The sequence below is a fragment of the Podarcis raffonei genome, chromosome Z, assembly GCF_027172205.1.
Source record: "Podarcis raffonei isolate rPodRaf1 chromosome Z, rPodRaf1.pri, whole genome shotgun sequence".
NCBI lineage: Eukaryota > Metazoa > Chordata > Lepidosauria > Squamata > Lacertidae > Podarcis > Podarcis raffonei.
The window spans coordinates 26000712-26023724 of record NC_070621.1 but is presented as its reverse complement, the minus strand read 5'-3'; the positions used below and the strand labels follow the sequence as shown (position 1 = coordinate 26023724).

The window sequence follows — 23013 nt, the reverse complement described above, 5'->3', positions numbered from 1 at the left end:
GTGTATAACCCTACAATGGTGGAGCCTTCATAGGTGTCCAGTGATCTAATCCCCAATTTCTGTTATGTCACCAAGATACTCTTCTTTAAATTTTGGCTCACAGCTAGAATTACCATGTGGTGCAAGCATACATCTTTGTCTTCAGCAACTTCTAATGGGACCTCAGAGAGTAACTTGTCTTGTTTTTATAACATTTTGTGAATGCATGCGGTTTTCTTCGCAGTAGCCAGAAACCACCCATAAAATGATCAGCCAACATTTCTTAGTAACTCACATGTCTATAGCCAGAATAATGTGTTTTCAGACAATACTAAGCAGTTTCATTTGTTTTGGCAAATCTTTGGATGTATAAGGTGGTTTGCTTTGGCTTATTTCCTGTTCAAGCACTGAGGCAGTGCAAATCTAATTATAGGGAACACAATGACATAGCTGAAAGTTAATATTTTTTGTCATGGCTGGCAATTAAAGGCAAGCAAGGGTCTTTGATTATGTTCTTTCTTTCTTTCCTCCTTTTCAAAGGCAGCCCCATACTTAAACTTTTTTTTTATTAAATATGAACTATTAAGATGTCATCTCAGTAACACCAACCAGGGCCTCTCTCAAGCTTTATTCTCTGTAATAGCCACATTTTACTGACTGATCTGAGTAAAAGCCAGTATGTGCTCTCCACAAAACCTTGCCTTGAAACAGGCAAATGCTAGTTCCTTAAAGACGTGCATATTCCAGTTATATTTTCACACATGGGAAAGAAAATTGATCTGAAATTTGGTGACTTAGTGCCTAATTAATTGATATCAAGGGTTTTTTTTTTACAAGCTAGTTCTTGAAGAGCCACTTAGAGCTAGTTTTCACTCTTGAAAACTTTCTATAATGCAGTGCTCTAGAAGCCTCTGGCTGAAGAGTGGTGTATTTTTTTAAAAGGAGAATCTAATAAAAAAGCAAAGAAAGAGCAAAGAACAGACAAATCAGCCACAAATCTGCAACTCAACTGACAAATTTATTGATGTCTACTCTCACTTCCCAGCTATCCCAGCATCAATTTAGGAAGATTTTAGGGCTTATTTCATACTTTTTCCAGTGACAAAAAGGAGCCTTCCAATCAGCGACTGACCCGGTTTGCGCAACATAGTAAGCCAAACAAGTTTCGCAAGACTACGTAAATGTGCAGCCTCCTGCAGAGAAGCATGCGGCTGCTTTGTTCCCATCTACTATTTTTGATATAGGCCAAGCTAAGCCAAGGCTTGGCTTAGTGTGTTGTCCCAACTGGGGGACTTGTATTTAAGCTCTTGCGGTAACAGCAAGCTATACCCAAGAACAACCCTGACTTTAGCTTGTGGTTAGTGAGAGAACTTAAACATCAATTCAGCTGACATGGTAAAACCAAATCTTGGTTTAGTTTGGCGCAGCAGGAAAAAGTACTTTGCTAAAGTTTGGCTTACTGTTTCATGCAAATCATAGCCTTAGAGGCATTGGATTCAGGGGGGGCCCTCTATTTGTAGTACCATCACCTGGGCTCTGCCTACTTCAGGTTCCGTAAAAGGAAAAAAACCCACACTCTTGTTTATCTCTCTGCAGTTTCTTGCTAAAGCCCTAGAATATTTTTCATTCCAAGACAAAGATATGAAAATGTAGGCGGTATCTAAAAATTATGTAACAGTCCATCTGTAGCTGCTGGGAAAGTGTACTGGCATGCAGGGATTCAAATTATGGAGGTTAGAAAACTGGAAACAAATGAGTTCCACAGAATGTGTTCCCTCACTAGTTTGTCTATAGTAATTACATAGGATGTAAGCTGCAGGGGCTGCATAACCTAGTTAAGGCTATATTCACTTGCCTGCAGGTAAGTTCCATTGAACTCAATGGGACTTACTCCTGGATAGAAATGTAAAGGATTGTGCTGTAAATGTATTTTATGGAATAGAAAGTCATGTGAATCTTATATGGACTTGACTTTTTTAAAAAACAAAACAAAAACTATGACGAGTCTTAAGCTGTGGAAGAAAACTGCGAGACTTTCACAGTGGGAACTTTTAAAAATATATCTTCATGAATACCAAAAATGAGGTTAGTCAATAAAGGCCACATTAACACCAGAGCAAAGAGACTATATAGGTCAGAGATATACTCAGTGCATTCTAAACAAACACCACAAGCTGCTGTTAAGATTTAAAAGCACACAACAGCTATTAACTCCATACATTTGTTGTTTAAAGATTTGTCATGTTTGACAAAGTCAATATAGCAAATTTGTGTCTAAGAAAGAGCAATTTTTATCACATACTGAATATAGTAGACTTCAACAATGAGCTCATGGGGGGGGGGGAATCACTAATCAACAGTGGAAGGATTTCCTGTTTATGTAAACAAGTGTATGTGTTTAGTGAGGAACTACCAAGAGGCGTTTTTCTGGTCCCAATGTAGGACTCGTCATACATTAGCAGCCCTCAGATTGGACTCGACAAGTTCAATTGGCAGTGTGCTGGTTTGATGGGAGAAGGATGGTTGAAAAATTGTCTAAACTATCCTTGTGCCTCAAAAATTAAAATTGGTCCTTAAAGACAGAACAGCTAGTTCTGGCCAGAACAATGGCTCAATAGGTTTGACAATAACTGAAACTGGTGATTTGTTGTTGCTCTGAAGGTTGACTGACCCACACATACACTTCATAGAAGGAAATCTTGCCCAAATCTTGAGTACAGGAACAACATTTCATACAAAAATCCCTTCATCATTTAGAAACAATACTGGATTGTTTTCTTTTGACCATAATATACACACTTAAATATTATGAATAAAAGAAATCTATCTTATAAATATTTTTAGAGCCAAGTCAAAGTATGACACATTGCAATCAAGGGTCACAGCTGTACAAAACTGGAAGCAATGTATAAAAAGGTATTAAGAAAAAAGTGCAAAATAGAACAGCATCAAGAATTGCCACATCTTACAGCATTTCTAATTCAAGTGTGAACTGCTAGCAAGGATATAAAAGTCCAGAGCATGAACTCAAGGGGGTGGGAAAAAGTAAGAGACAGCTGAATGCAGTACACAAAACACAAAATACAGGAGAGTTGCTGCCTTACTCTCTTCTCAACACACCAAGAATTCCAGTTTTTAAACAAACGTTTTCACAAAACAGAAGTTTTAAGTACAGTATTTTCCCTTTAAACACATCCTCGAACAAAAACTTCCAAAGACCAAATTCATCACTCACAAATACAAAATTAAGCTTTTACATATGACTTGTGTGGTGTATTAAAAGAAATAGAAATGCCCTTTCAGAGGGAAAAAAATAACATAAAAACCCATAGGACTTAATTTCTGGTGTTGATGTGCTTGGAAGAGCAGGCAGAGATCCCAATTCACCACACTTGGTAAGTAAAAGTGAATGCTTAAGAAAACAGAGACTACTGTAGCTATCAAACTTGTTTAGTCCCATTGATTTCAAAGGGAGTGTGCTAATAATCTGAAAACTTATGGATGCTGCATTATCATTGGAAATCAGCGTAGTGTTGGAGGTGGTAAAGATCACAAACTTGTCATCATTTAGAAAAGGATTTTTAGATCCTCTGGTGTTTGAATAGGGGGAGTCTCCTTGTGATAGTATAGGACACAACCCTTAAGGAGCAGATAGGATGCATGTGAATATGGATTACAGATCAGCTCTGAAGTGTACTTGTTTCCCTTTTAGACACTAAAAACACTGAAAAACTGGCAAGCGGAATATCTCACCAGTAGTGCATTCTTTGCCCCGTCCACATTAAATTTATGAACCGAATGATGTGGTCTGTGATCAATAAAGGGCAGAAGCTAGTTTTACAGTTATTCAGTGTAGGGTAAAACGAAACTGGGTCTTTAATACCATAAAAAGTACCACAGGTGTCTCTTCTTCCAGAGTATTTCCACACAGCTAAAGTGTGCTTTTTAGGAGCCTAAACTATGGCCAACTGCACTCAATGTGTATTCAGTTAACTATCAAAAAAACCCCACAGTACCCTGTGGTAACATTTCTGTTCCAAAAAAATCTGATCGGTTACATTTTAATAAACTAAATTGCTGTGTGTTTACCAAACACACACATGGTGCAAAGCAGATGCATGCTAGGATCATTGTGGATCTGTTTTTGGCTGTGTGAAAGTAGCATTCAAGAGAGAAACATCTTTTTCTGTCTTTTAGCTCTACATAATGACAGTCAAATTAAAAGAAACTACTTTCTCTACCAAAGGACCTGAGATTGCAGATTTATGAGCAGCACTCTGGAAAGTATAAGCTTCATTCTGCTTACTCTTTCTTCAGTTTTTCCATATACAACACATAAATTAAATACAAGCTCATTTTTTCCTCCACTTGAAAATCATCATAGTGAAATTATTAAAGATGATTTAATTCCTTATGAGTAAGGGAAGCCAGAATATAAAAAGATAAAAACAATGGTTTACCCAGTGAGGGAGTTTCATATGGACACAACCATTCTTTACTGGGAGTGAACAAATGAAACTACGGCAGTGGGTCAGTCATTTGGACAGCATCTTGAAAGTACAGTTCAGGAAGCCTTCTTGTTCCTTCTTGAAAATGAAGTGTAGCTTTCATCCATTTCACAAAATGCCACTTCTCCATTTATAATTATAGCCAACGTTTGGGGAATGACATTTGTTGCTTTGTTTTAGAAGGAATCCTGCACAACATCTTGACTCCCGATGTCTGGAGATTATTTACCGCCATACATTCGCTCAATGTCGTTGAGGTAATGGTTCTTCAGCTCTTTCCTTTTCAATTTGAAAGCATCTGTGACTAGCCCAGTCTCTGGAGTCCAGGGCTCTGGGCTTAACCGCACTTTGACTGGTATTTCAAATCTTTCAAGTTTCACTGCAGGATCAATTTGGGAGAGTGAAAAATGCAGATTAGGAAACATGACAGTGGTTTAATACTCAACTGATGTGAGCTCATGAACATGGCCTGCACAAAATATTCAACTGTGTGAAGTCTAGTAAAGAGAGAGCTTTTACTGCCTAGATTAACACAGGAAACAACACTGATTTTCAAGCTTCAGGGAACTCTTACCACAGATGTTTGTTCATCCCTGCTCTCCTGAATGTCTGCCATGGAAACCTCATGCACTGAAGCAGATTCTGCATTTTCAGGTCAAGTCTGTTGGGCTTTACTCACATGTGACTAAGAATATGTCCAAGACATTCCTGCAGCTGCACATTGCAGTAGGTTTTTTTTTTAAGTGAACATCACTCATTGCTGCTAATTTCACTGAAGAACCCCTCACCGATAATCTTCCAAGGAACACCAGGGAACTGACTAGACTATATGAATTTTAGTTTTTTGTTTTTTTTTAATGTAAATATGCATATTGGTTACTCAATACAGAAACCTCCAAAGCATTTTGTTTACAGTAGTACCTCTGGATGCAAACGGGATCCGTTCCGGAGCTCCATTCGTATCCAGAGCAGAACGCAACCCACGTCTGCGCGTGTCGTGATTCGCCGCCTCTGCGCATGACATCATTTTGAGCACCTGCGTGAGCGGCGAAACCCGGAAGTAACGCGTTCCGTTACTTCTGGGTCGCAGCGGAGTGCAACCCGAAAATGCTCAACCTGAAGCTACTTTAACCTGAGGTATGACGGCACTTCCAAGCTTTTGCCCAGGGCCAGCGGATCAGATCAAATTATGCCAATCCTTAGACATGTTCACTGGTTGCTAATTTGTTTACAGGATCAATTCAAGGTAATATAGAAAAGTATGGTATAAATTAATTTAAGAAAGCAGAGCTTCATGTGCTGCTTTTCTGAAGTGTGAGCAGGAATGTAACTCAATAAGTATATTTAATTTTAAATTATCATTATAATATAACAAGACATTTAAACAAATTTTGAAATAAAATTAAGGCTATTGATTTTGCCAGAATGTAATAAACATTAATTTCGGTGTGTTGTGCTTCTTCAAGTAAGAATTCCAGTTTTGGCTCACAAAGAATTAAACTGGGACTTCTGGAAAGCAATTGGTTAACAACTTGTTTTTATTGCTGTAGGAACAAGCAAGCTATGATGAGTTAACTGCCAACGTGGAAGAAATTAATTTAAAAGCTCCCATTTAAAATGTACCAATTTTTGTTAAGAAAGTACTTATTAAAAGACTGCCTGTTCCCATATGAACATAGTAATTTTGTTATTCTGTGGGTAAAGGAATGGTCATACTGTTCTTTCATTACATTTCATTGTTGTTTTTTGTCAACACATTACTGCATAAACTGGTGTTTTAGAATATTTGCTCTACTGTTTATAGTATGTTAATATAAACTTGAATTGGTAACTGCTGTGAGAATTTTGCTAAAAATATGAGGCAAAATAAATGAATTGAATTAAATAAAGCCTAAATGTTTTGCGGGTGTTTGTTTGTTTTTAAAGAAAAAAAATGGTGTACATATAGCCACTAGATGGCAGGAGAGTAATGAATTAGGATGTTCCCAAGGGCTGTCTGTATCCCAAGAAGCAATTCCACTTTTTCTACCCTTACACAGCCCAGTTAACTTTAACTGACCGTTCCCCACCCCCGGTAATCAATATATTTAAATCTATTGAACAGTTATGGCATATCCAGTCCCTACATTTTGAGAGAGAACCCCGGTCAGGATCCATTTTTGCATTTATTCCTAATGCTTTCGGGTTTTAATCAGATCCCATTTCCTAAAACTCTTAATTTGAATTCTCTTTGCAGTACAGTTCTTGCTATGCCCACGACACATTTAGCTATGCTGCAGTGCTCGAGTACTAGACTTACACTGCTTGGCACGGTTCATAGCATGAAATACCACGCAGCAAGTTTCAAGTAAAAGGAAGCACAGCAATGTTGCAAGTAAGCTGTGTATTCAGCATGCATCCAGGAGCTGGAATCTTGGGAATGGAAAAGATGGCAGTCCTGGACAGCTGAATACCGAATTCCCATGGGCTATTCCAGTACAACTTCTTTTAAAATGAAAGGGAGGAGGGGGAAATTGGATCCCTAAAAGGCAGCATTTCAATCAGTCACACAATATCCCCCACTTTCTATGGCAAGTAACCAAAAAGTGTTTGTCCAGACCTTTTCCTGCCTGCCACCCAAAGAAACAGAACGAGCATGGAAACAAGAGGAAAGTGTCACTATGTTTGGGGAAAACAGGTTTCTAGGGGTGTATTTTAAAAATAAACAAACCCAAAATGAAGGTATGGCTGACACCCCAAGTATGAGTGGGGTTAGGCGATAAGGCTATATATGGCCTGGGGTGAGAGGCAGTGGCATGGAAGAGTCTTGAGGGCTAGTTAGAAAGCTTGTGGGGCTCAATGTGGCTCTTGCGCCAAAGAGGGTCCTCCACTCCTGCTATTGTCTCATTTTGTTTCAGGTCTGACTTTTGTATCATTACAATGATATTCTGATACCCAGAAATAGCTGTTTGCTTACTTTTGTTAGCCATCTGCTTAATCTCTTTCAGGACTTCAGATTCCATTGTTGGATTGTTACAGATGTCCACCCAGCTGCCAGTTGCACCTTTCTGTTCAGCAAGAGCAGTTAATTTCTTCTGATTAGGAACCACAAAACTGATGACGTAAGATTGGTCACTAGAAAATAATGCAGGAGAAATTCATTCAGGACCCATAATCATACTTCTTTGCTTGCAAAAAATATATGCTCCTATGTGCTTTAGCTAGAAAAGTACTCCAATCCTTCAAATCTGTAGTGTGGGTTGTATCCAAGGCTAGTCCTTCTCAGAGTAGACACACTGAAATTAATGGCAACAACTAAAAGGTTCATTAATTTCAATAGGTCAGCTCTAAGTAAAATTTAGTTAGATATAAACCACTGGAGACAACTCATTTATCACAACGTTTGATTAATAGTCGTGAAAAGAAAAAAAGGAGTGCATGTAAGATTCAACACAATTCCAACACAGAAGTGTTAGTAAGAACAAAAAGGAAAATACAGCCCCATGTTTTTCTGCTACTTATAGGAAAAGTCTGTTGCTGTTAATTATCTCATTTCTATATAAAGACTGAAGATGAAGAAAAAGAGGGTTGCTTTTTTACTTGTAAAATGCTGGAGACATTCAGGTGCTACCTATTTGGAATACAGCAATTCTTTCCAGAGCTATGAGAGAGTTAACAGCTGCTGTTTCTCTGTGCCAACTTAATGTACCTGTAACCTGAGCTAAGGAAAGGCATGTGTGTCAGCTCCAAACCTGTTGAAGCAGCCCTGTGTCTAATTTCCACTCCTGCAATTCTATAGTCATGCAAGAAAGCCTTTAGATAGTAAAGAACAAGGCTCATTTTAACTAAATATGCTACTTTGCTTTTTAAAGTAATTTGGGTTTTTTAAAAGCCTCCCAGAGACCAGCAAATCAAATTTATGAGCACACAAATTCATACAAACCTACCTTTTGGCATAAGCACATATATTGTCAATAAGTGGACAGTTTTTCAGAGCTGCCTCAACTTTGCCCAGCGATACATATTCTCCTGCCTGCAACTTCACCAAATCTTTTTTGCGATCTAGGGAAATAATTGGGTGAAATGGTGCTTTAGAGAGAGCATGCAATTTGATCCTATACATCTTTACTCAGAACTGTGTCCCACTGTATTTGTGAAGCAAACACCCAGATATATGTTTCCATTTACACCATGTGTTAGGAGAAAGCTCAATATACAATCAGATGTTTCATTTTGTTATTCAAAGTGACAAGGGATTTGCCTTTGCAACAGGGACTCTACTATGAGTTCGATGCCAAAGTAAAAAATATATACATAAAATTTAAAGTCAAGATTAAAAGAATTTCTTTTAAGATGTACAAAAAGACAGAATTTGGTTAAGGCTCTAATATAGCACACTCCTGTATAACAGGAAGACATAATACAATGGGTGACTGAAATCCAACCAACTCATATTCAGAGTAGATTCATGGAAATAAATGGAAGCTATTTAAGTCCACTGATTTCTACAGATCTTCTCCAGTATGACACACATTGGATATTAAATGTTTAAGTATCAAACTTTGTCCAAGCAGAAAAAAAGATAAGGCACCTATGATTTGCAGACAGCCATCAGGATGAAACTCTCCAATGTCTCCCGTGCAAAACCATTGTTGACCATTTTCATCAACAATGAAATCTTCTGCTGTTTTCTCTTCATTTTTGAAGTATCCCTTTGAGACATTAGGTCCACCAATTATAATCTCTCCCCTAGGGTTTGGCTGGTCTCTGTTCGTATAGCCTCCTGAAAAAGTTATATAAAATAATTAGCAATAACAATTATAGTTCTTGCTTTCCTGCAATCAATGAGAAATAAAGCAAAGCAGCTATAAAGCAGGCTATAAAAATAAGCAGTAAAGCTATATAAAAATAAAATGCTGTACTGAAGAAGTGAACATCAATGATTAACTGTATCAAGATACCAAATTCACAGGGACAACAAAATGCCATCCTTTATTAGGAATGACAAATGCCTACAATGCTCCCCCCTCCCTTTTAATGCCAAGCCAATTGAGCCTGTTACATGACAGGCATGAAATTGACACAAACTCTGGCCTATGCATGGTTACTCAGAATTAAGAACCCCCCCCCAAAAAAAAATTGTGGGGTTTATTTCCAGTAAGTGAGCATACAATTGCAGCTAACACAGCCATCTTGTACATGCTTACTAAGCAAGCCCTATTCAACTTAACTGGAATTATCTTCTGAACAAATATGCATAGGATTGGTCTGTAAGTTTGACTGGAAAAGTTTTTCAGGATTTATACGTGCATTATATTAGTAACTGAAAAATGGAAAGTGCAGCTGTAATTTGTACTGGACATGCAGTGCTCTCTTACCTTCTTGCCAGTCTCGCAGTTTAATCTCACAGCAGATTAGAGGAGCCCCTACTCTGCCAGTGCTGTAGTCAGAAACTAGAGGAAAATCAGAAAAGATTTAAGACAACAGCCAAAAGAGTTTTTCCATTTTAAAATTCTAGGTGCTTCCAGACCTAGGTGCTGTTTTGTGGATGATATTCAAGCAGAAACAGGCAAATTCAACTAATGCAATTAAAGTGGATTTGATGCTCTTGTACAACAAACCCACTTCCAAAATAAAACAAAATAAGACTTTTGTGGTAAAGAAAGCAATGGGAAAATGACTGAAAATCATGAAATAACTGCTTGATGCAACATTGTGTAACCTACCCATACATTTAAGATAACAAATCAGATGAATGCTCAACAAACAGATTCTCTGGAAGCACTGCAAGTTAAACTATAGAGACTAGATAAAAGAACAACCAGCGAAAAGTTAATTCAATTACTGTATTTTTTGCTCTATAAGACGCACCCGACCATAAGATGCACCTAGTTTTTGGAGAAGGAAAACAAGAAAAAATAATAATTCTGAATCCCAGAAGCCAGAACAGCAAGAGGGATCGCTGCAGCGATAGCTGCGCAGCCTGCATTCGCTCCATAAGATGCACACACATTTCCCCTTACTTTTTAGGAGGGAAAAAGTGCATCTTATAGAGCAAAAAATACGGTATTTAGCAGAAAACCATACTGACCTCCTGGAAACAGAGATGATGTAACCCTAAATTGTTACCTTCAGTAATTGTCCCTGCTCCACAGGTTTCTGTTAACCCATATCCTTGGCCAACAGGACAGCAGAAACAAATGTTCATGAATCTTTGTGTTTGAGGAGAAAGGGGTGCTCCTCCTGAAAGCATCATGCGTACATTCCCTCCTAGAAGTGCTTTCACCTTGTTAAATAAGAGTCTTAAAGGAAAAGAAACTATCTTTAATAAACAAGTATGGGCAATTCCAATATCTCCTTCCTGACGAACAATGTGAACTGGATTATGCCCTATTGTTACAGCAGTGGCTAGCCATCCCATTTTTAAGAAACTAAATGGAGGCATATTTATATGACATCCAATAATAATGGCTGTGTTTCAAACCAGCTTTAGACTGTGCAGTTCAAATCCAAATGTGCACATTCTGACTGCAATGCATTCATCCAAAGCCCACTGAAATGTCAGGAGAAAACTTTACGGTTTTAACTTCCACTCTATGCCCTTTGTTGAGTGCTAGCACTAAAAATGTTTCATCTGGTAGAAAGGTTAAAAAGGTTTCGTAACCTAGATGATATTGGAATAGTAGCCTAAAGTGCAATACATTAACCCCTACATAAGAATTATTCAGATACACTTGAGGATGTACAGCAGCAGGACCATATTTGGGGTGCTTCTTGCACTGGTTCTTTAGAATACAAAATTAGGAGAAATGCATTTAGTCAGTTGTTGCTCCCTATATAATTACTCGTAGCTATATAATTACTTGTAGCTTTAACATATTAACTGGCACATATATGAAATATACTTACAAATTACACAGAGGTGCATCATAACCCCTTTTTATTTGTTCCAATTTATAGTCATATCCTATCTTGAATAGTGTTTTCTGGATATAGTTCATCTCTTGAACTTTGCTCATAACGTTCTTATAAATTCGGTCCATGATTTCCTATAGAAAATTTTTTTTATAAAGGTGAGTGTTGAGAAAAAATACCATTCCTGCTTATACTAGTACAGTCTGGCAATCTAAAAAGGCAACAGGAAACAGGAATCTCATTCATTTTAAACAGCTTAGTTTTTCCATAGTTGTGCAATGCTTACTGTACAGTCTAGTTAATCTATTTATGGTCAATGTTAGCCGGGAGCCATTCTGCGTAGGCACAAGCTGAAATGCACAATGGAAAAATTGAGCTTTCCTCCCTTTCCCTCTGAGCTATGCTATTTCAACAAGATTTTGGTATAGCACATTGGTTTTTAATGTTTAAGAAATAGTTACAACAGTGTCTAATTTGCATCACTATAGTATCTGAGGACAACCTTCAAGGTCTGCAGTTCTAACCACCCCATTCTTTTCTTTTTGTAAAAAACAACAACTCATAAAGGAGTTTTCCAATTGCTCCAGCACTGACTTTTATTTTCTGAGCATGCTACTTTATATGGGTCAGACTTATGGGACACACATGAAACTTAATGAAGTAAGTTCTTTTTCTGCAAGTTGGACTTTCTGCCATAGCTTGCATTAGGTCTTTCACAGTGCAGTCATGTACATATCTATTCAGGAGCAAATCCCAGTAAAATACAACGGAGCCTACTCTTTGGAAAGTGGACATAGTTTTGCAGCCTCAATTGCGGGTTAAAATCACAATATTTTGTGGTGGCAGGGAATGAAGATAAGTTAGGTTGCCTATATTCAACAGCAAGTCAGCTATGTAAATTACTAGCTGCTAAGATATCTATAGTAATAGCATGGATTATTTGCACTCAATCATGCACTCAAATATCCCAGACTCAAGGACCAAATATAATTCTAAAATGTATAATATATATATTGGATTGCAATCCTATGTACACACTTATTGGGGAAGATATGTCACTGTACCTTTTAACTACTAAATTAAAATAAAAAGTTACCATACAGATTCACTCTACTTCTTAGTGTTGAGGCTGTTGAGAGTGAATGATATGGAAAATAAAAGGAGACTTCTGGTTTGGCTTGCCATGGCGGAGGCTGTTGATTACATCTCTGCCATTTTGCGCAGGATATTTTGAGGATGAGGTGGAAGTAACCATCCTCCCAACCACCCCAGGGCCGGGGGGGGGGAGGCAGCTTCATCCGCAGATCGCCCAACATCTGCCCCCCAATCTGGTAGGAATGAGGGGGCGCTGGGTGGAAAACACTGTGTGTCTCTTTGGCAACTCTCCAAAGTCGCCACCATGAGCGAAGAAACTCCTGTTTTTTAAGATGATAATTCAGACTTAATTAACGAGCATGCTCTGAGTGAGGGGAGATAAACTACTCTGCCAACTGATTCAGCCCCTGAGGAGCTAAATGATTTGAGTGGAAGAGAGATTATCTTTACTATGAAACTGGTATGACGGAATGGAAAGGGGGGGAGGGAGCCACCTTTGTTTCTTTTTGATATACTGCATATTTGCTATTTTACTTGGCAAATCCCCCTGGAAAGTCTGAATACCGATTGATTATGTATGCAAGTGAGACTGGACTGTATTGTAATATTGATATAATTTTGTGGAAAAGATTTACGAACTTGCAATTAATTCTGATGGGACTGTTAAGAGCAAAAGATGGGAATTGAGGCTTCTAGCCAAAGTACAGGCTTATCTGTTCTGGTATGGTATGAGACGAAATGGAAAGGTTTGGACATATGCCTGTAACAATTGACAGAAAGCCAGATTTCTTCCATTTTGGGATGTATTGTATTGGGTAACAACTGGCATGAAGAAGCCAAAGTGAAAAACATGGAAGAAAATAAACACCCACACAGAAACATACTGTTTTGATATAACTTGCTTGCTGGACAAACTCAGAGGCTGTGAAAATGAACGAAGGATTAACATCGGATTGATTTATGGGAACCACCTGGACTAATTAAAAAAGCAGCGCAAATGTGAGATGATGGCAATCCTCCAACCTCAGAGCATAGGAAATCAAACAAAGATTTGTGGTTTGGCTTAATATTTGGACTGTTTGGATATTTTAAAATTCGGAATATCTTTAATGTGGCCTTTATTGGATTGTTAAATTGGAACACTTAATAAATATTATTATTTTTTAAAAAATATGGAAAATAAAAGTATTTTACTAGCCACTTGTCCCAGCCCATACTTACAGGCACAGCTGCCATCAATGTTGGTTTCAAAATAGAACAATCTCCTTTGCTTCCCTTTTTAATTTTACTTGACTGCAAGAAAAGAGTATGAGAATCTCGGTTAAAAGTACATTAATAGCCCTAAGACTGCCACATTCCAAAAACACTTACTTTATTCCATTCAGTGAAAGAGAATGAACCTCAAAAACACAAGGAAGCCCACTAACAATACACTTTTCAATACTAAAAGAAACAGCAAAGTTGTATGTGGTTATCTGCAGGCCTTGATGCAACTAAGTAATGAGACAAAATACTGAGGAGTGGTGCTCTTTGAAACCTAGCTTAAATCCATTTATTCACACAATAAGGGAGCTGCAAAACTTTTTCTGGCATCACAGATCTGTGCATGCTATTCAGTTAGTGAGCAAGATAAATATTATTTATTGCATGTTCAACATATTATAGTGCGTCAGGGTAAGCAACTGATGGGCTTGCCTGTTCAAGACACTCCATTATATACACATATATATGGACAAGCTGTTAAGAGTGCTATGGATGGGTACAATTCTTTTTATTTAGTTGTAAAGCTGATCCTAAAGATGACTATGGGTGGTGAGGGGTGGATTATGCTGTTGAACTAGATTTTTCTAAAACCAGTTTCCTGAGCAAGGTTTCCTGAGTGCCTTTTTGGATGTTACACTTTCCTACACTAGCCACTACTGCGCTTTGAACATTTCAATGTGGCAAGACTAGGATTGCTAATCATCTCCATGCTATTCACAACTGTTGTGTTAATTCAACTGAATGTTAATACATTTCTTTCTTTCTGAACAACCAACAGGAGAGGTCAATACATTTGCTTACCTGGTCTGATAGTGTGAGAGGAGAGGAATATCCAATCCTGCAGCCATAAGTAATACAGGAAATTTCTGCTGTCAGTTCTAATACATGAGCCAGAGGCAAATAGCCAATGTATGTGTCCTTGGGTCTAAAGGAGAAAAATTATGTGATTCAGTATAGCATGCAGGTTATCTGAACTTAAAAAGAGCCCTGCTGGATCAGGTCAAAGGCCCATCCAGTCCAGCACTCTGTTCTCAAAGTAGCCAAACAAATGTCCATGGAAAGCTTGCATGCAGAACTTTAGTGCGGCAGCACTTCCTCCACCATGATTCCCAGCAATTCTTGTTCAGAGGCATACTGCCTCTGACAGTGGAGGTATAACATAGCCATTGTGGAGACTAACCTCCGATAGCTTTGCCCTCTGTGAATTTGTCTAATCCTCTTTTTATAAAGCACAGAAAACAGTTTTTATTCTACATTCCTTTTTCATAATTGAGGGCTTCTTGGATCTATGTTCTCTAACATATAGTCAGGCACATTAGATTACTTAACAGATGAAAGCTTTAAAAACATCTCACCAGTGGAAAGAATTTTGAACCTACTATTCAACTTCCTGGACTTGTCAATTATTTTCAAGCAGAGTATTCTCTCCAGCTTGGAGACATCAGGTTAAAATAGGTTTCCACTGTTGTTTTATTATTGCCCTTCTTAAGGCTACAGCAGGTTTCCATTTAAAGTATGTTTCTATTCTCCCACTTCCTCACCAATAGTCTTCCAGGCAATAAAAAAAATAATAAACCTTCCCTTTGGTGCATTCATGTCAGTTCCAAGATGTACCCAATTTCCAAAATACTGGTGAAGTATCAGCCACCAGCACTTAGGTTTCCTTTGTCTGGTCTTCTCCCCACATATCTAGCACAGTTTGGTGGGGCCCCATATATGATGCCCAAAAAGTCTATTACAAAATCCTCAGATTAGTATTCAAACATTTCAGACCTCTGTTTTATAAAGGGTTTGTTTGTTTTCCATTCCTATGTCTCCCCCTTAACTTTAGCAGCACCAGAGTTAAATACTCTATCACTACTGTTGCTATAGTAAAGCCTTAGAATGATCCTGTCCAAGGTGCAAGGTCATAATCCAGTAAGAAGCAAGTAAATAGCCAAAGTATGAACCTAGGATCAATAAATAACATTTCCTAGGAAAAGCACATAACTTTTATCTTATACAGAATAATTTATCTCTTCTTTTGAACACTGTTCTGTTTAACCCATTCTAGTCCTTGTCAGTTGTCTCATGCTAATGATTCAGCCAGAGTGCAATCCCTCTCTCTATCTGCTGGGGGTAGGATGTAAAAACACATAGAGAAAGGAATGGAAAGTGATAGGAAGAGGGTTTAGAATGGGCCAACCTAATCCTCTCTGCCCTCCCTCCTTGCTTGTCCATCAGTAGCTGCAGTTAACAGCAAGTGCCACCCACCCACATGAACTTTAATCATTGCTAAGTGACAGGTGAGAGGAAGCACCAAAAAGGCGTTAATTGGCCCAATTCCTCTGGTTGCCATGCTGTTGACAGGTATGCTGCTATGCCCTGATCCTCCATGGGGAGAAAGCGGGATTGCACCATAAATGATTACAGAAAGACAGTGTTGTCTTTAAAAATGGAGTTTGAGTTTTTGACATACATCTTTGAAAAACAGGAAATGCTTACCCCAATCCTGGTATCCGTTCACACTGTCCTGTCATTCCAGCTATCAAGTTTTTATGCATCATCATCACTCCTTTAGGTTTCCCAGTGGAGCCACTGGTGTACATTACTAAGGCCATATCTGTGGCAGTAGGTCGACTTGGAGAGATATTTACTAGAAAAAAGATCAGGGGCAACAAACATTACAGATCAGTACATCACAGAAAATGAATTAAACTGTATTTTATATTTGATGCCAATCTTAGCTGAAAAACAAGGTATAAACAAAATTTATAAAGAAATTTGACTGTAAATGCTTTCTCTGTGTGGGAAACCAAAACCCGAATACTCTTATCTGCATTCCTATAAAAGGTCAAAAAGTCCCAGAAGTTTCTGTCTCTTAGCTTAGAACTAATTGGAAGGGCTTCTTTCTAGCAATGGAAATTTCCAAAGCAACTTTAATCTCAATGGGAAGAAAGTAGTGAAAGACTAAGATATGTGACACATCTACATGCCATTTTTATGTTGATGTTAAATCAAAAGTATCCTGCTTGGAGAAGGGCTCAAATAGTTCTCAGGAACGGGATCCATACCCTGCTGGTGTCGTTTTGATTATATCCATTCCTGCTGAACAGGATGAATGGTTCTGGCTATGGGTGAAAAATAGGCTTCATCTTTATTGACAAATTAGCTGGTTGACTGGGTGCAGAGGCGGATTGGAGGCAAAGGCACAAGAGGTTTCAATTCACTTCCAACCCTTGTCAGAACAAATTGTTCACTAGTCCTCCTTGGTGCTGTGAAAACCAATCTTGCCTTGCCTTGTGGGCTCATATGTGGGACCAGAACAGGACAAGTATGGAATATACCCTGGGGTAGTAATTCTGTCCACCTACCAAAGCTTTAGACGTGGGAACTGAGGGAGACAGCGACCAAGCAGAATTAAAATCCCTGCACAGGGAATTCAGTCCTGCTTTCTGCAGCTGATCCAGCCACATATCTGCCTGTCCTACATCCAACTTCACATATGACATCAATGTGGGAGAGGTGAGCATGGTTTTTGGAAAATTTGTCAGCCTGGTGGACCAAATGGGACCCCATCCCTGGAATATTGCATTACCAAAATTTTAATACTCTACTCACTGGAATAAGAATTGCCAATCTAGAGTGCCTGTGGAATGCCCCCTCTTTAGCAGTGCAACTGGTGGTGACATTGTTATTATTTCAGCAGCATGTAAGGACTTACTTGACACAGCATTTTAAGAATTTGATAGTTTGATCTTACCTGCTACTGTACTTTGATTATATCTGCTTCTATTTATTCAGATGCAGGGTTTTATAAGATTATTGTATGGTTTGTTTCTATTATGTACTGTACAGTATATATTGTACTTCACCCTCATATCTATAGAGATCAGTGTTGGGGAACCAACTGCAAGCCCAGAAGCCAAATGTGGCCTTCTCTATCTGGCCCCTGGGACACTCTCCAGACCACACCCATTCCACAGGCCAAACCTTCCTTTACTCATTTAACCTGGACTGAAATGTGTTACTGAACTGTGATAATGCCACTTGCCTGAATGGAGGCTGAAGAGATAATAATAATAAATAATAATAAATTTTATTTATATCCCGCCCTCCCCAGCCGAAGCTGGGCTCAGGGCGGCTAACAACAATCAAAATGATCCAACATTCTAAAAACATTCATTATAAAATTAATTAAAATCAAATTAAAATCAAATTGATGGCAACCATTAAGCAAAATTCTGTGCAGATTGCCAGAGGAGGGGGTCAGGCTGCGCCCTGACCAAAGGCCTGGTGGAACAGCTCTGTCTTGCAGGCCCTGCGGAAAGATGTCAGGTCCCGCAGGGCCCTAGTCTCTTGTGACAGAGCGTTCCACCAGATTGGAGCCACGGCCGAGAAAGCCCTGGCTCTAGTTGAGGTCAGCCTAACCTCTCTGTGGCCTGGGATCTTCAGGATGTTTTTATTTGCAGACCGTAAATTTCTCTGTGGGACATACCAGGAGATGTGTGGTAGTTATAGAAACCTCATGGCTAGAATGTAAGATACTGTACAAGGGTAGGAGTCACACCATTGCTTTGCCCACTTTTGCATCTGGACCCACCACCACAGGTATTTGGCTCCCAAAAAAGTTGCCCATAAGGCAATGTGTCTCCTGGGCTGGAAAGAGTTTCCTATCCTGATATAGATGAAGGATGGGCTAGAAACATTTTAAATAAATACACATGTGCATACAATATTGAGGGAGAAGCTTATATTTTAAACAGCTTACAGTTTCATACTTCTTCCCTATATAAATGTAAATGTAAATAACATATATTTACAACTTTATAACTTTAAGCAGCTGTACTAGCCTTTCACATGGTCCACTTACAGTTTTCTGATTTGGCTCCCAGTTCTTCTACTGCTTGCATGCTAAGGATCTCTAGTGTTTCAGGATAGTCTGACTTATTGATAGTCTTCTTGTCCACATAAATGATATGTCTGAGGCAAGGGATTTCTGACAAAACATTCTGATGAAGAAATATTTGAAGGTTGATTACACAGTGTACAGAAAAGGATCTTAACATATTGCCTGTTTATTTTGATACCTCTATCCTTATGATGGTTTGGGCTAGTATCAGTGCTTTAAAAATCTACTCCCCTTACCTGCAGCCACTAAACATCCAGTCCAAATGGAAGCATATTTTTATATATTAGTTCATACTAGAACTATGAAAACCTTCAGATGAACATTGCACAAAAGGTAGAGAAGCTATCAATATTGTTTCCACTTTGGCTTTCCAGCTTTGTGCCCAAATCATGGTGGTCAATATGCTACTTGTTTGTTTAGAATTTTCAAATAATTTCAATGAAGGGAATTTATTGAGAGTCCCACTGATTTATAAGCCAAGACAATACTTTGCATCCCCACTACAAAATACATATAGCCACAAGTTAGTCCACACGATCTCCAGAATTTCAGCCTAATGTTGAATTAGTTTTCCATGAAACTTAACAGCAACCCAACCCATATCTTTTGCAAGATTAATATTATTTATACCAAATGAAGATTTCTCATCAAGACTTACCTTGAGTTTGCCTTCTAAAAGGTCTGTGCTAGTGATTAGATAAGATGCTCCAGATTCGTTCAGTCCATAGGTTACTGCATCTTCTCCAAGGGTCGCATATAAAGTAACAACTGTTTAACAGAAAGGGGGAGATTGCTTTTTTTTAAAAAAAAAAAGCTAAAACCAAATTTGTATTTCCTTAGCCATCATCAATTATTTTGCATTGAGGAATGAGTAAAAGCATTCTGGTTTTTCATGTTCATTTTATGTTTCACATCTACTGCAAAAAAACCCCACCACTATCCCAAAGTAGAATAAACCTGACATACCAATGCAAAATTCTGAAGTTTGTAAGAAAAATACAGTGACTATTCATGCAAATCAAGAGACTTCCAAATGACAACTGTGCTTACCCTTGTGTACATTTGAGTTTTACACAGAAACATCATGGACAGTAAACTCTGGCATTGTATTTTAAAGTTACATACCTGTTTTGATAACTAGGAGATAACATTGCAGTGAGGGGGGAAATATAGGACCAGGAAAGGAGGGAACAAGGAGCCTGGGGATCAGAGTCCTATTTTTCCACAAACTTGCTCATATATGCCAGATAAAGCATCAATACTCACGAGGAAAGCTGTATCGGAAACAGGTTTGTGCTGCAATCATCCATTCAGTTCGGGTTTCACAGAAAATAGCAACTGTGCTCTTTGGTTTTAGCCCAAGTGAAACTAATCCTCTCCCAAAGTTGTTCAGTTTCTGGTTAGTTTCCTCATAGTTCAGCCACCTATAGTTTCCTAAGATCAGCTGGTTAAAGAGTAAAACACTTGTTTAATATACAAGAACTTTGGTTAGTAGGCTCCTAAATAAATAAGTAAAATATACTGTTGAATGACTTGATCAATATAATATGAGACAGTATTTGCTAGAACAAGAGTGCCTAAAAGCTAAATATTTTATTCATCATTAAGAAAGTCAGCCACAATGTTGGTCTAAAAGAAATGCAGGTAACTTTCAAAATAGGCCAGCTGTGTTTGTAGTGCTAAGAAACCTGCCCAGTAAGGTGTCTGTGCAAATACGACGTTTTCGTACTATATCAATACAGCTTGTTCAATAACATTGTTCTCTGAAGTACTTTAGAATCCTCTCCCTTGATTAGCAGCCAACAATCCACATGGCAATAGAAATGCCACTGAAATATATACAAAGTAAATATCTTCAGACAGAAGCACATAGTTCCAATACTTGGAACAAGTATTAAACTTCATATCTATGTTTGCTTGACAAAGTAACTTAACAGTGGGTGATGCCTTTTGAAATGAGCATTGACCTATTTATTATTAATTTAACAAAAAAGTATTTGTTTTTTTAAAAAACCTGAACTTACTATTTGAATAGTATAACAAATAATAAAGTGCATAGATTTCAAGAACCTCTAAACATACCAAGTGCTTTAAAAAATGATCCCAATTCACTGCAAGTAAGATATTTAAGACATTATCAACCTTTTAAAAAATACCTTATTAATGGTGTTTAAACATTTACCAAAGTTATTACCTTCTTAAATACTTTTCCATGGGGCTGCATTTCATTCTCTTCACTCAGGATCTCTCTTGTTCCAAGACAATCTTTCTTCCCAAATTTTGCAACAGCATGGTCAAACAATTTGTCCAAAGTGTCTGCTCCAGGCAAGTCTATAGTGGCTAATGACTCAAGATGTGAAATGGCTCTGTATGGGCTTCCAGGACTGTCCGAGACGGGTTTAGCTTTTAATCGCTTCGCCATAGCTTTTTTCTTCTTAGCATTTGTAAGAAAATACCATGGAATGAATATAAGGGCACTGTACAGATTTATCAACAAGTACACAGGAAGCAAGAGAAAGATGCGTAGTCCTAGCTTAGGGTTCATAATGGATGGCTTTCTGTCTCCTGTCCTTCAGGGATTCGAAGTGCCTTAGTTTTTTGCACGACAAAAGTGGAAGCAGCCGCAGACAAAAGCAGAATGAAGGTTTAGGTGGTTCAGTTTTAGAGTAATCACTGCAATGTTAGAAATACTGGAAGCCAGCAGCAGATTATTGGTGGTTGAAGATCATAGGTAATCAGATAACAGGAGGCAAAATTAGTAACAGTTTGTTAGCTTCAATCCTTTATAGGTTTCATCATAAAATGCAGCTAGATACTGGAGGTTGAAAAAACTGGTTTCATACTTATATACATCACGTAACTGATTTTAAGGAGAATAAAATTCAAATAAATATTTGTTCCATCTACCCCATCTCAAATATTTTTGAGAAGCACTCTTAAAATGTTATACTTTTAATCCAGTTTAGCAAATAAGTATTGCATCATTGTGTTCAAAAGTTCATAGCTTTTTCTTTAAATATTTTTACTTGAGCAGGAGAGGATTTAGCAGTGCTGTTTATGACCCAGAAGCTACATTAATTCACTGTTTACTGGATTTGCGTACATTCAGATTCCTTGGCAGGCCAAAATACTGAACTGTTGCAATTGCTTATTGCAAAATGCTTCCATAGCCTCCTTTCTGACCTTGCTTTAAGACTGGCAGACAGTTTGATAGAAACAAGGTCTTAAACATATCCTAATATTCAGGCATTAGCCAATATAGATATGTGATTTTGGCTTCTTATGTGGAAGGAGCTTCTTCTGTTCAAATAACAGCACTGCAGTTTAACCATGGTTTCATAAAACCTATCCTTATATGCAATCAGATCAGCCTCAGTGGTCTTGTGCACAATACAGACATATTGCAGGGGATTGGACTGGATAACCCTCAGGGTGCCTTCCATCTTCATAGGTCTTTGATTCTATATGGGAGTTAGGGTTTAAATTTGCAAACGGAGAAAGTGAGTGATGGATAGAGGAATGATAGGCGCTGACTGAACAACATTCACTCCCATCTCACTAGGGCTTTCTTAAATATTCCTCACAATTTCCAGGGGAAATGCTGGAAGCTGCACAGAACACTGTTTTGTGAAATGGGCCCAAAACATTCTGATATGAGGGAGCAAGAAGCGAGGATCATCTCTTTACACACTTAATGGAGGGTTGCAGCGTGCTTCAGGATAAGGACTATTTTGGACAGATTGATGAAGCATAATGCAGAGGAACCACAGGACAGGAAATTCCTCAGGAACAAGGAATTCAGACAGCTATACCCCAGTATTCAAAGTGATGTATAAACATATTTGATGTTTCAGGATGAAACACGCTGTGCTTTAAAAATAGATTTTAAATGACTGACTAGCATGTCAATAATTAAGATTCTGCAGCACCCATTATTTAATCATGATAATTGAATTTGCTCTAAGGTACAGCAGCAGCTACAGACTAGTAGCATGCATTACTCAGCTGATAAATGTTATTTAATTATATAGTGCAACATGATAAATTTCTGATTCATATTTATAATCACAGTAAAACTTTATCTGTCAAGGCCTCAATTCCTTTGAGGAAATTTAGCAAAGAAGCCAGCCATGTATACCATCAAAAATAAATAAAAAGATGTGCTTCATATGTAACAGCCATATGACTTGTAAGATATCCCCTAGTTTCCATTTTATCAAATTGGAATAGTAATTCCTACAGAGTGTCTAGCTTTTATAGAAACATAAATATATGATTTACATCCATAGGTGAAAATGCTTTACATTACCAATATTCCAAAAAAGACATTTCCCATGAATTTAAATCTAATTTAGTTAAATCCCAAAGCAACTGTGGTACAAT

The 23013-nt window shown here is 38.0% G+C and overlaps 1 protein-coding gene across 2 annotated transcripts in view; it reads right to left on the bottom strand.

The window, feature by feature from the left end:
• Positions 1-978: 978 nt before the first annotated feature.
• The window catches only part of ACSL4 (acyl-CoA synthetase long chain family member 4), a 48424-nt gene continuing 26389 nt past the window's right edge, over positions 979-23013 (bottom strand). The window contains exons 3-16 of one of the 2 annotated variants that reach the window (XM_053373258.1): positions 20825-21320; positions 19897-20074; positions 19289-19398; positions 18592-18730; positions 16224-16374; positions 14541-14664; positions 13698-13769; positions 11376-11515; positions 10596-10768; positions 9845-9919; positions 9058-9249; positions 8414-8528; positions 7444-7601; positions 979-4866 (exon numbers count right to left, since the gene is read on the bottom strand). In XM_053373258.1, coding sequence (XP_053229233.1) covers positions 4709-4866; positions 7444-7601; positions 8414-8528; positions 9058-9249; positions 9845-9919; positions 10596-10768; positions 11376-11515; positions 13698-13769; positions 14541-14664; positions 16224-16374; positions 18592-18730; positions 19289-19398; positions 19897-20074; positions 20825-21175 — 2136 coding nt within the window. In that variant the 5' untranslated portion in view covers positions 21176-21320 and the 3' untranslated portion in view covers positions 979-4708. The remainder of the gene's footprint in view (positions 4867-7443; positions 7602-8413; positions 8529-9057; positions 9250-9844; positions 9920-10595; positions 10769-11375; positions 11516-13697; positions 13770-14540; positions 14665-16223; positions 16375-18591; positions 18731-19288; positions 19399-19896; positions 20075-20824; positions 21321-23013) is intronic. The other variant, XM_053373259.1, reaches the window with a different exon arrangement.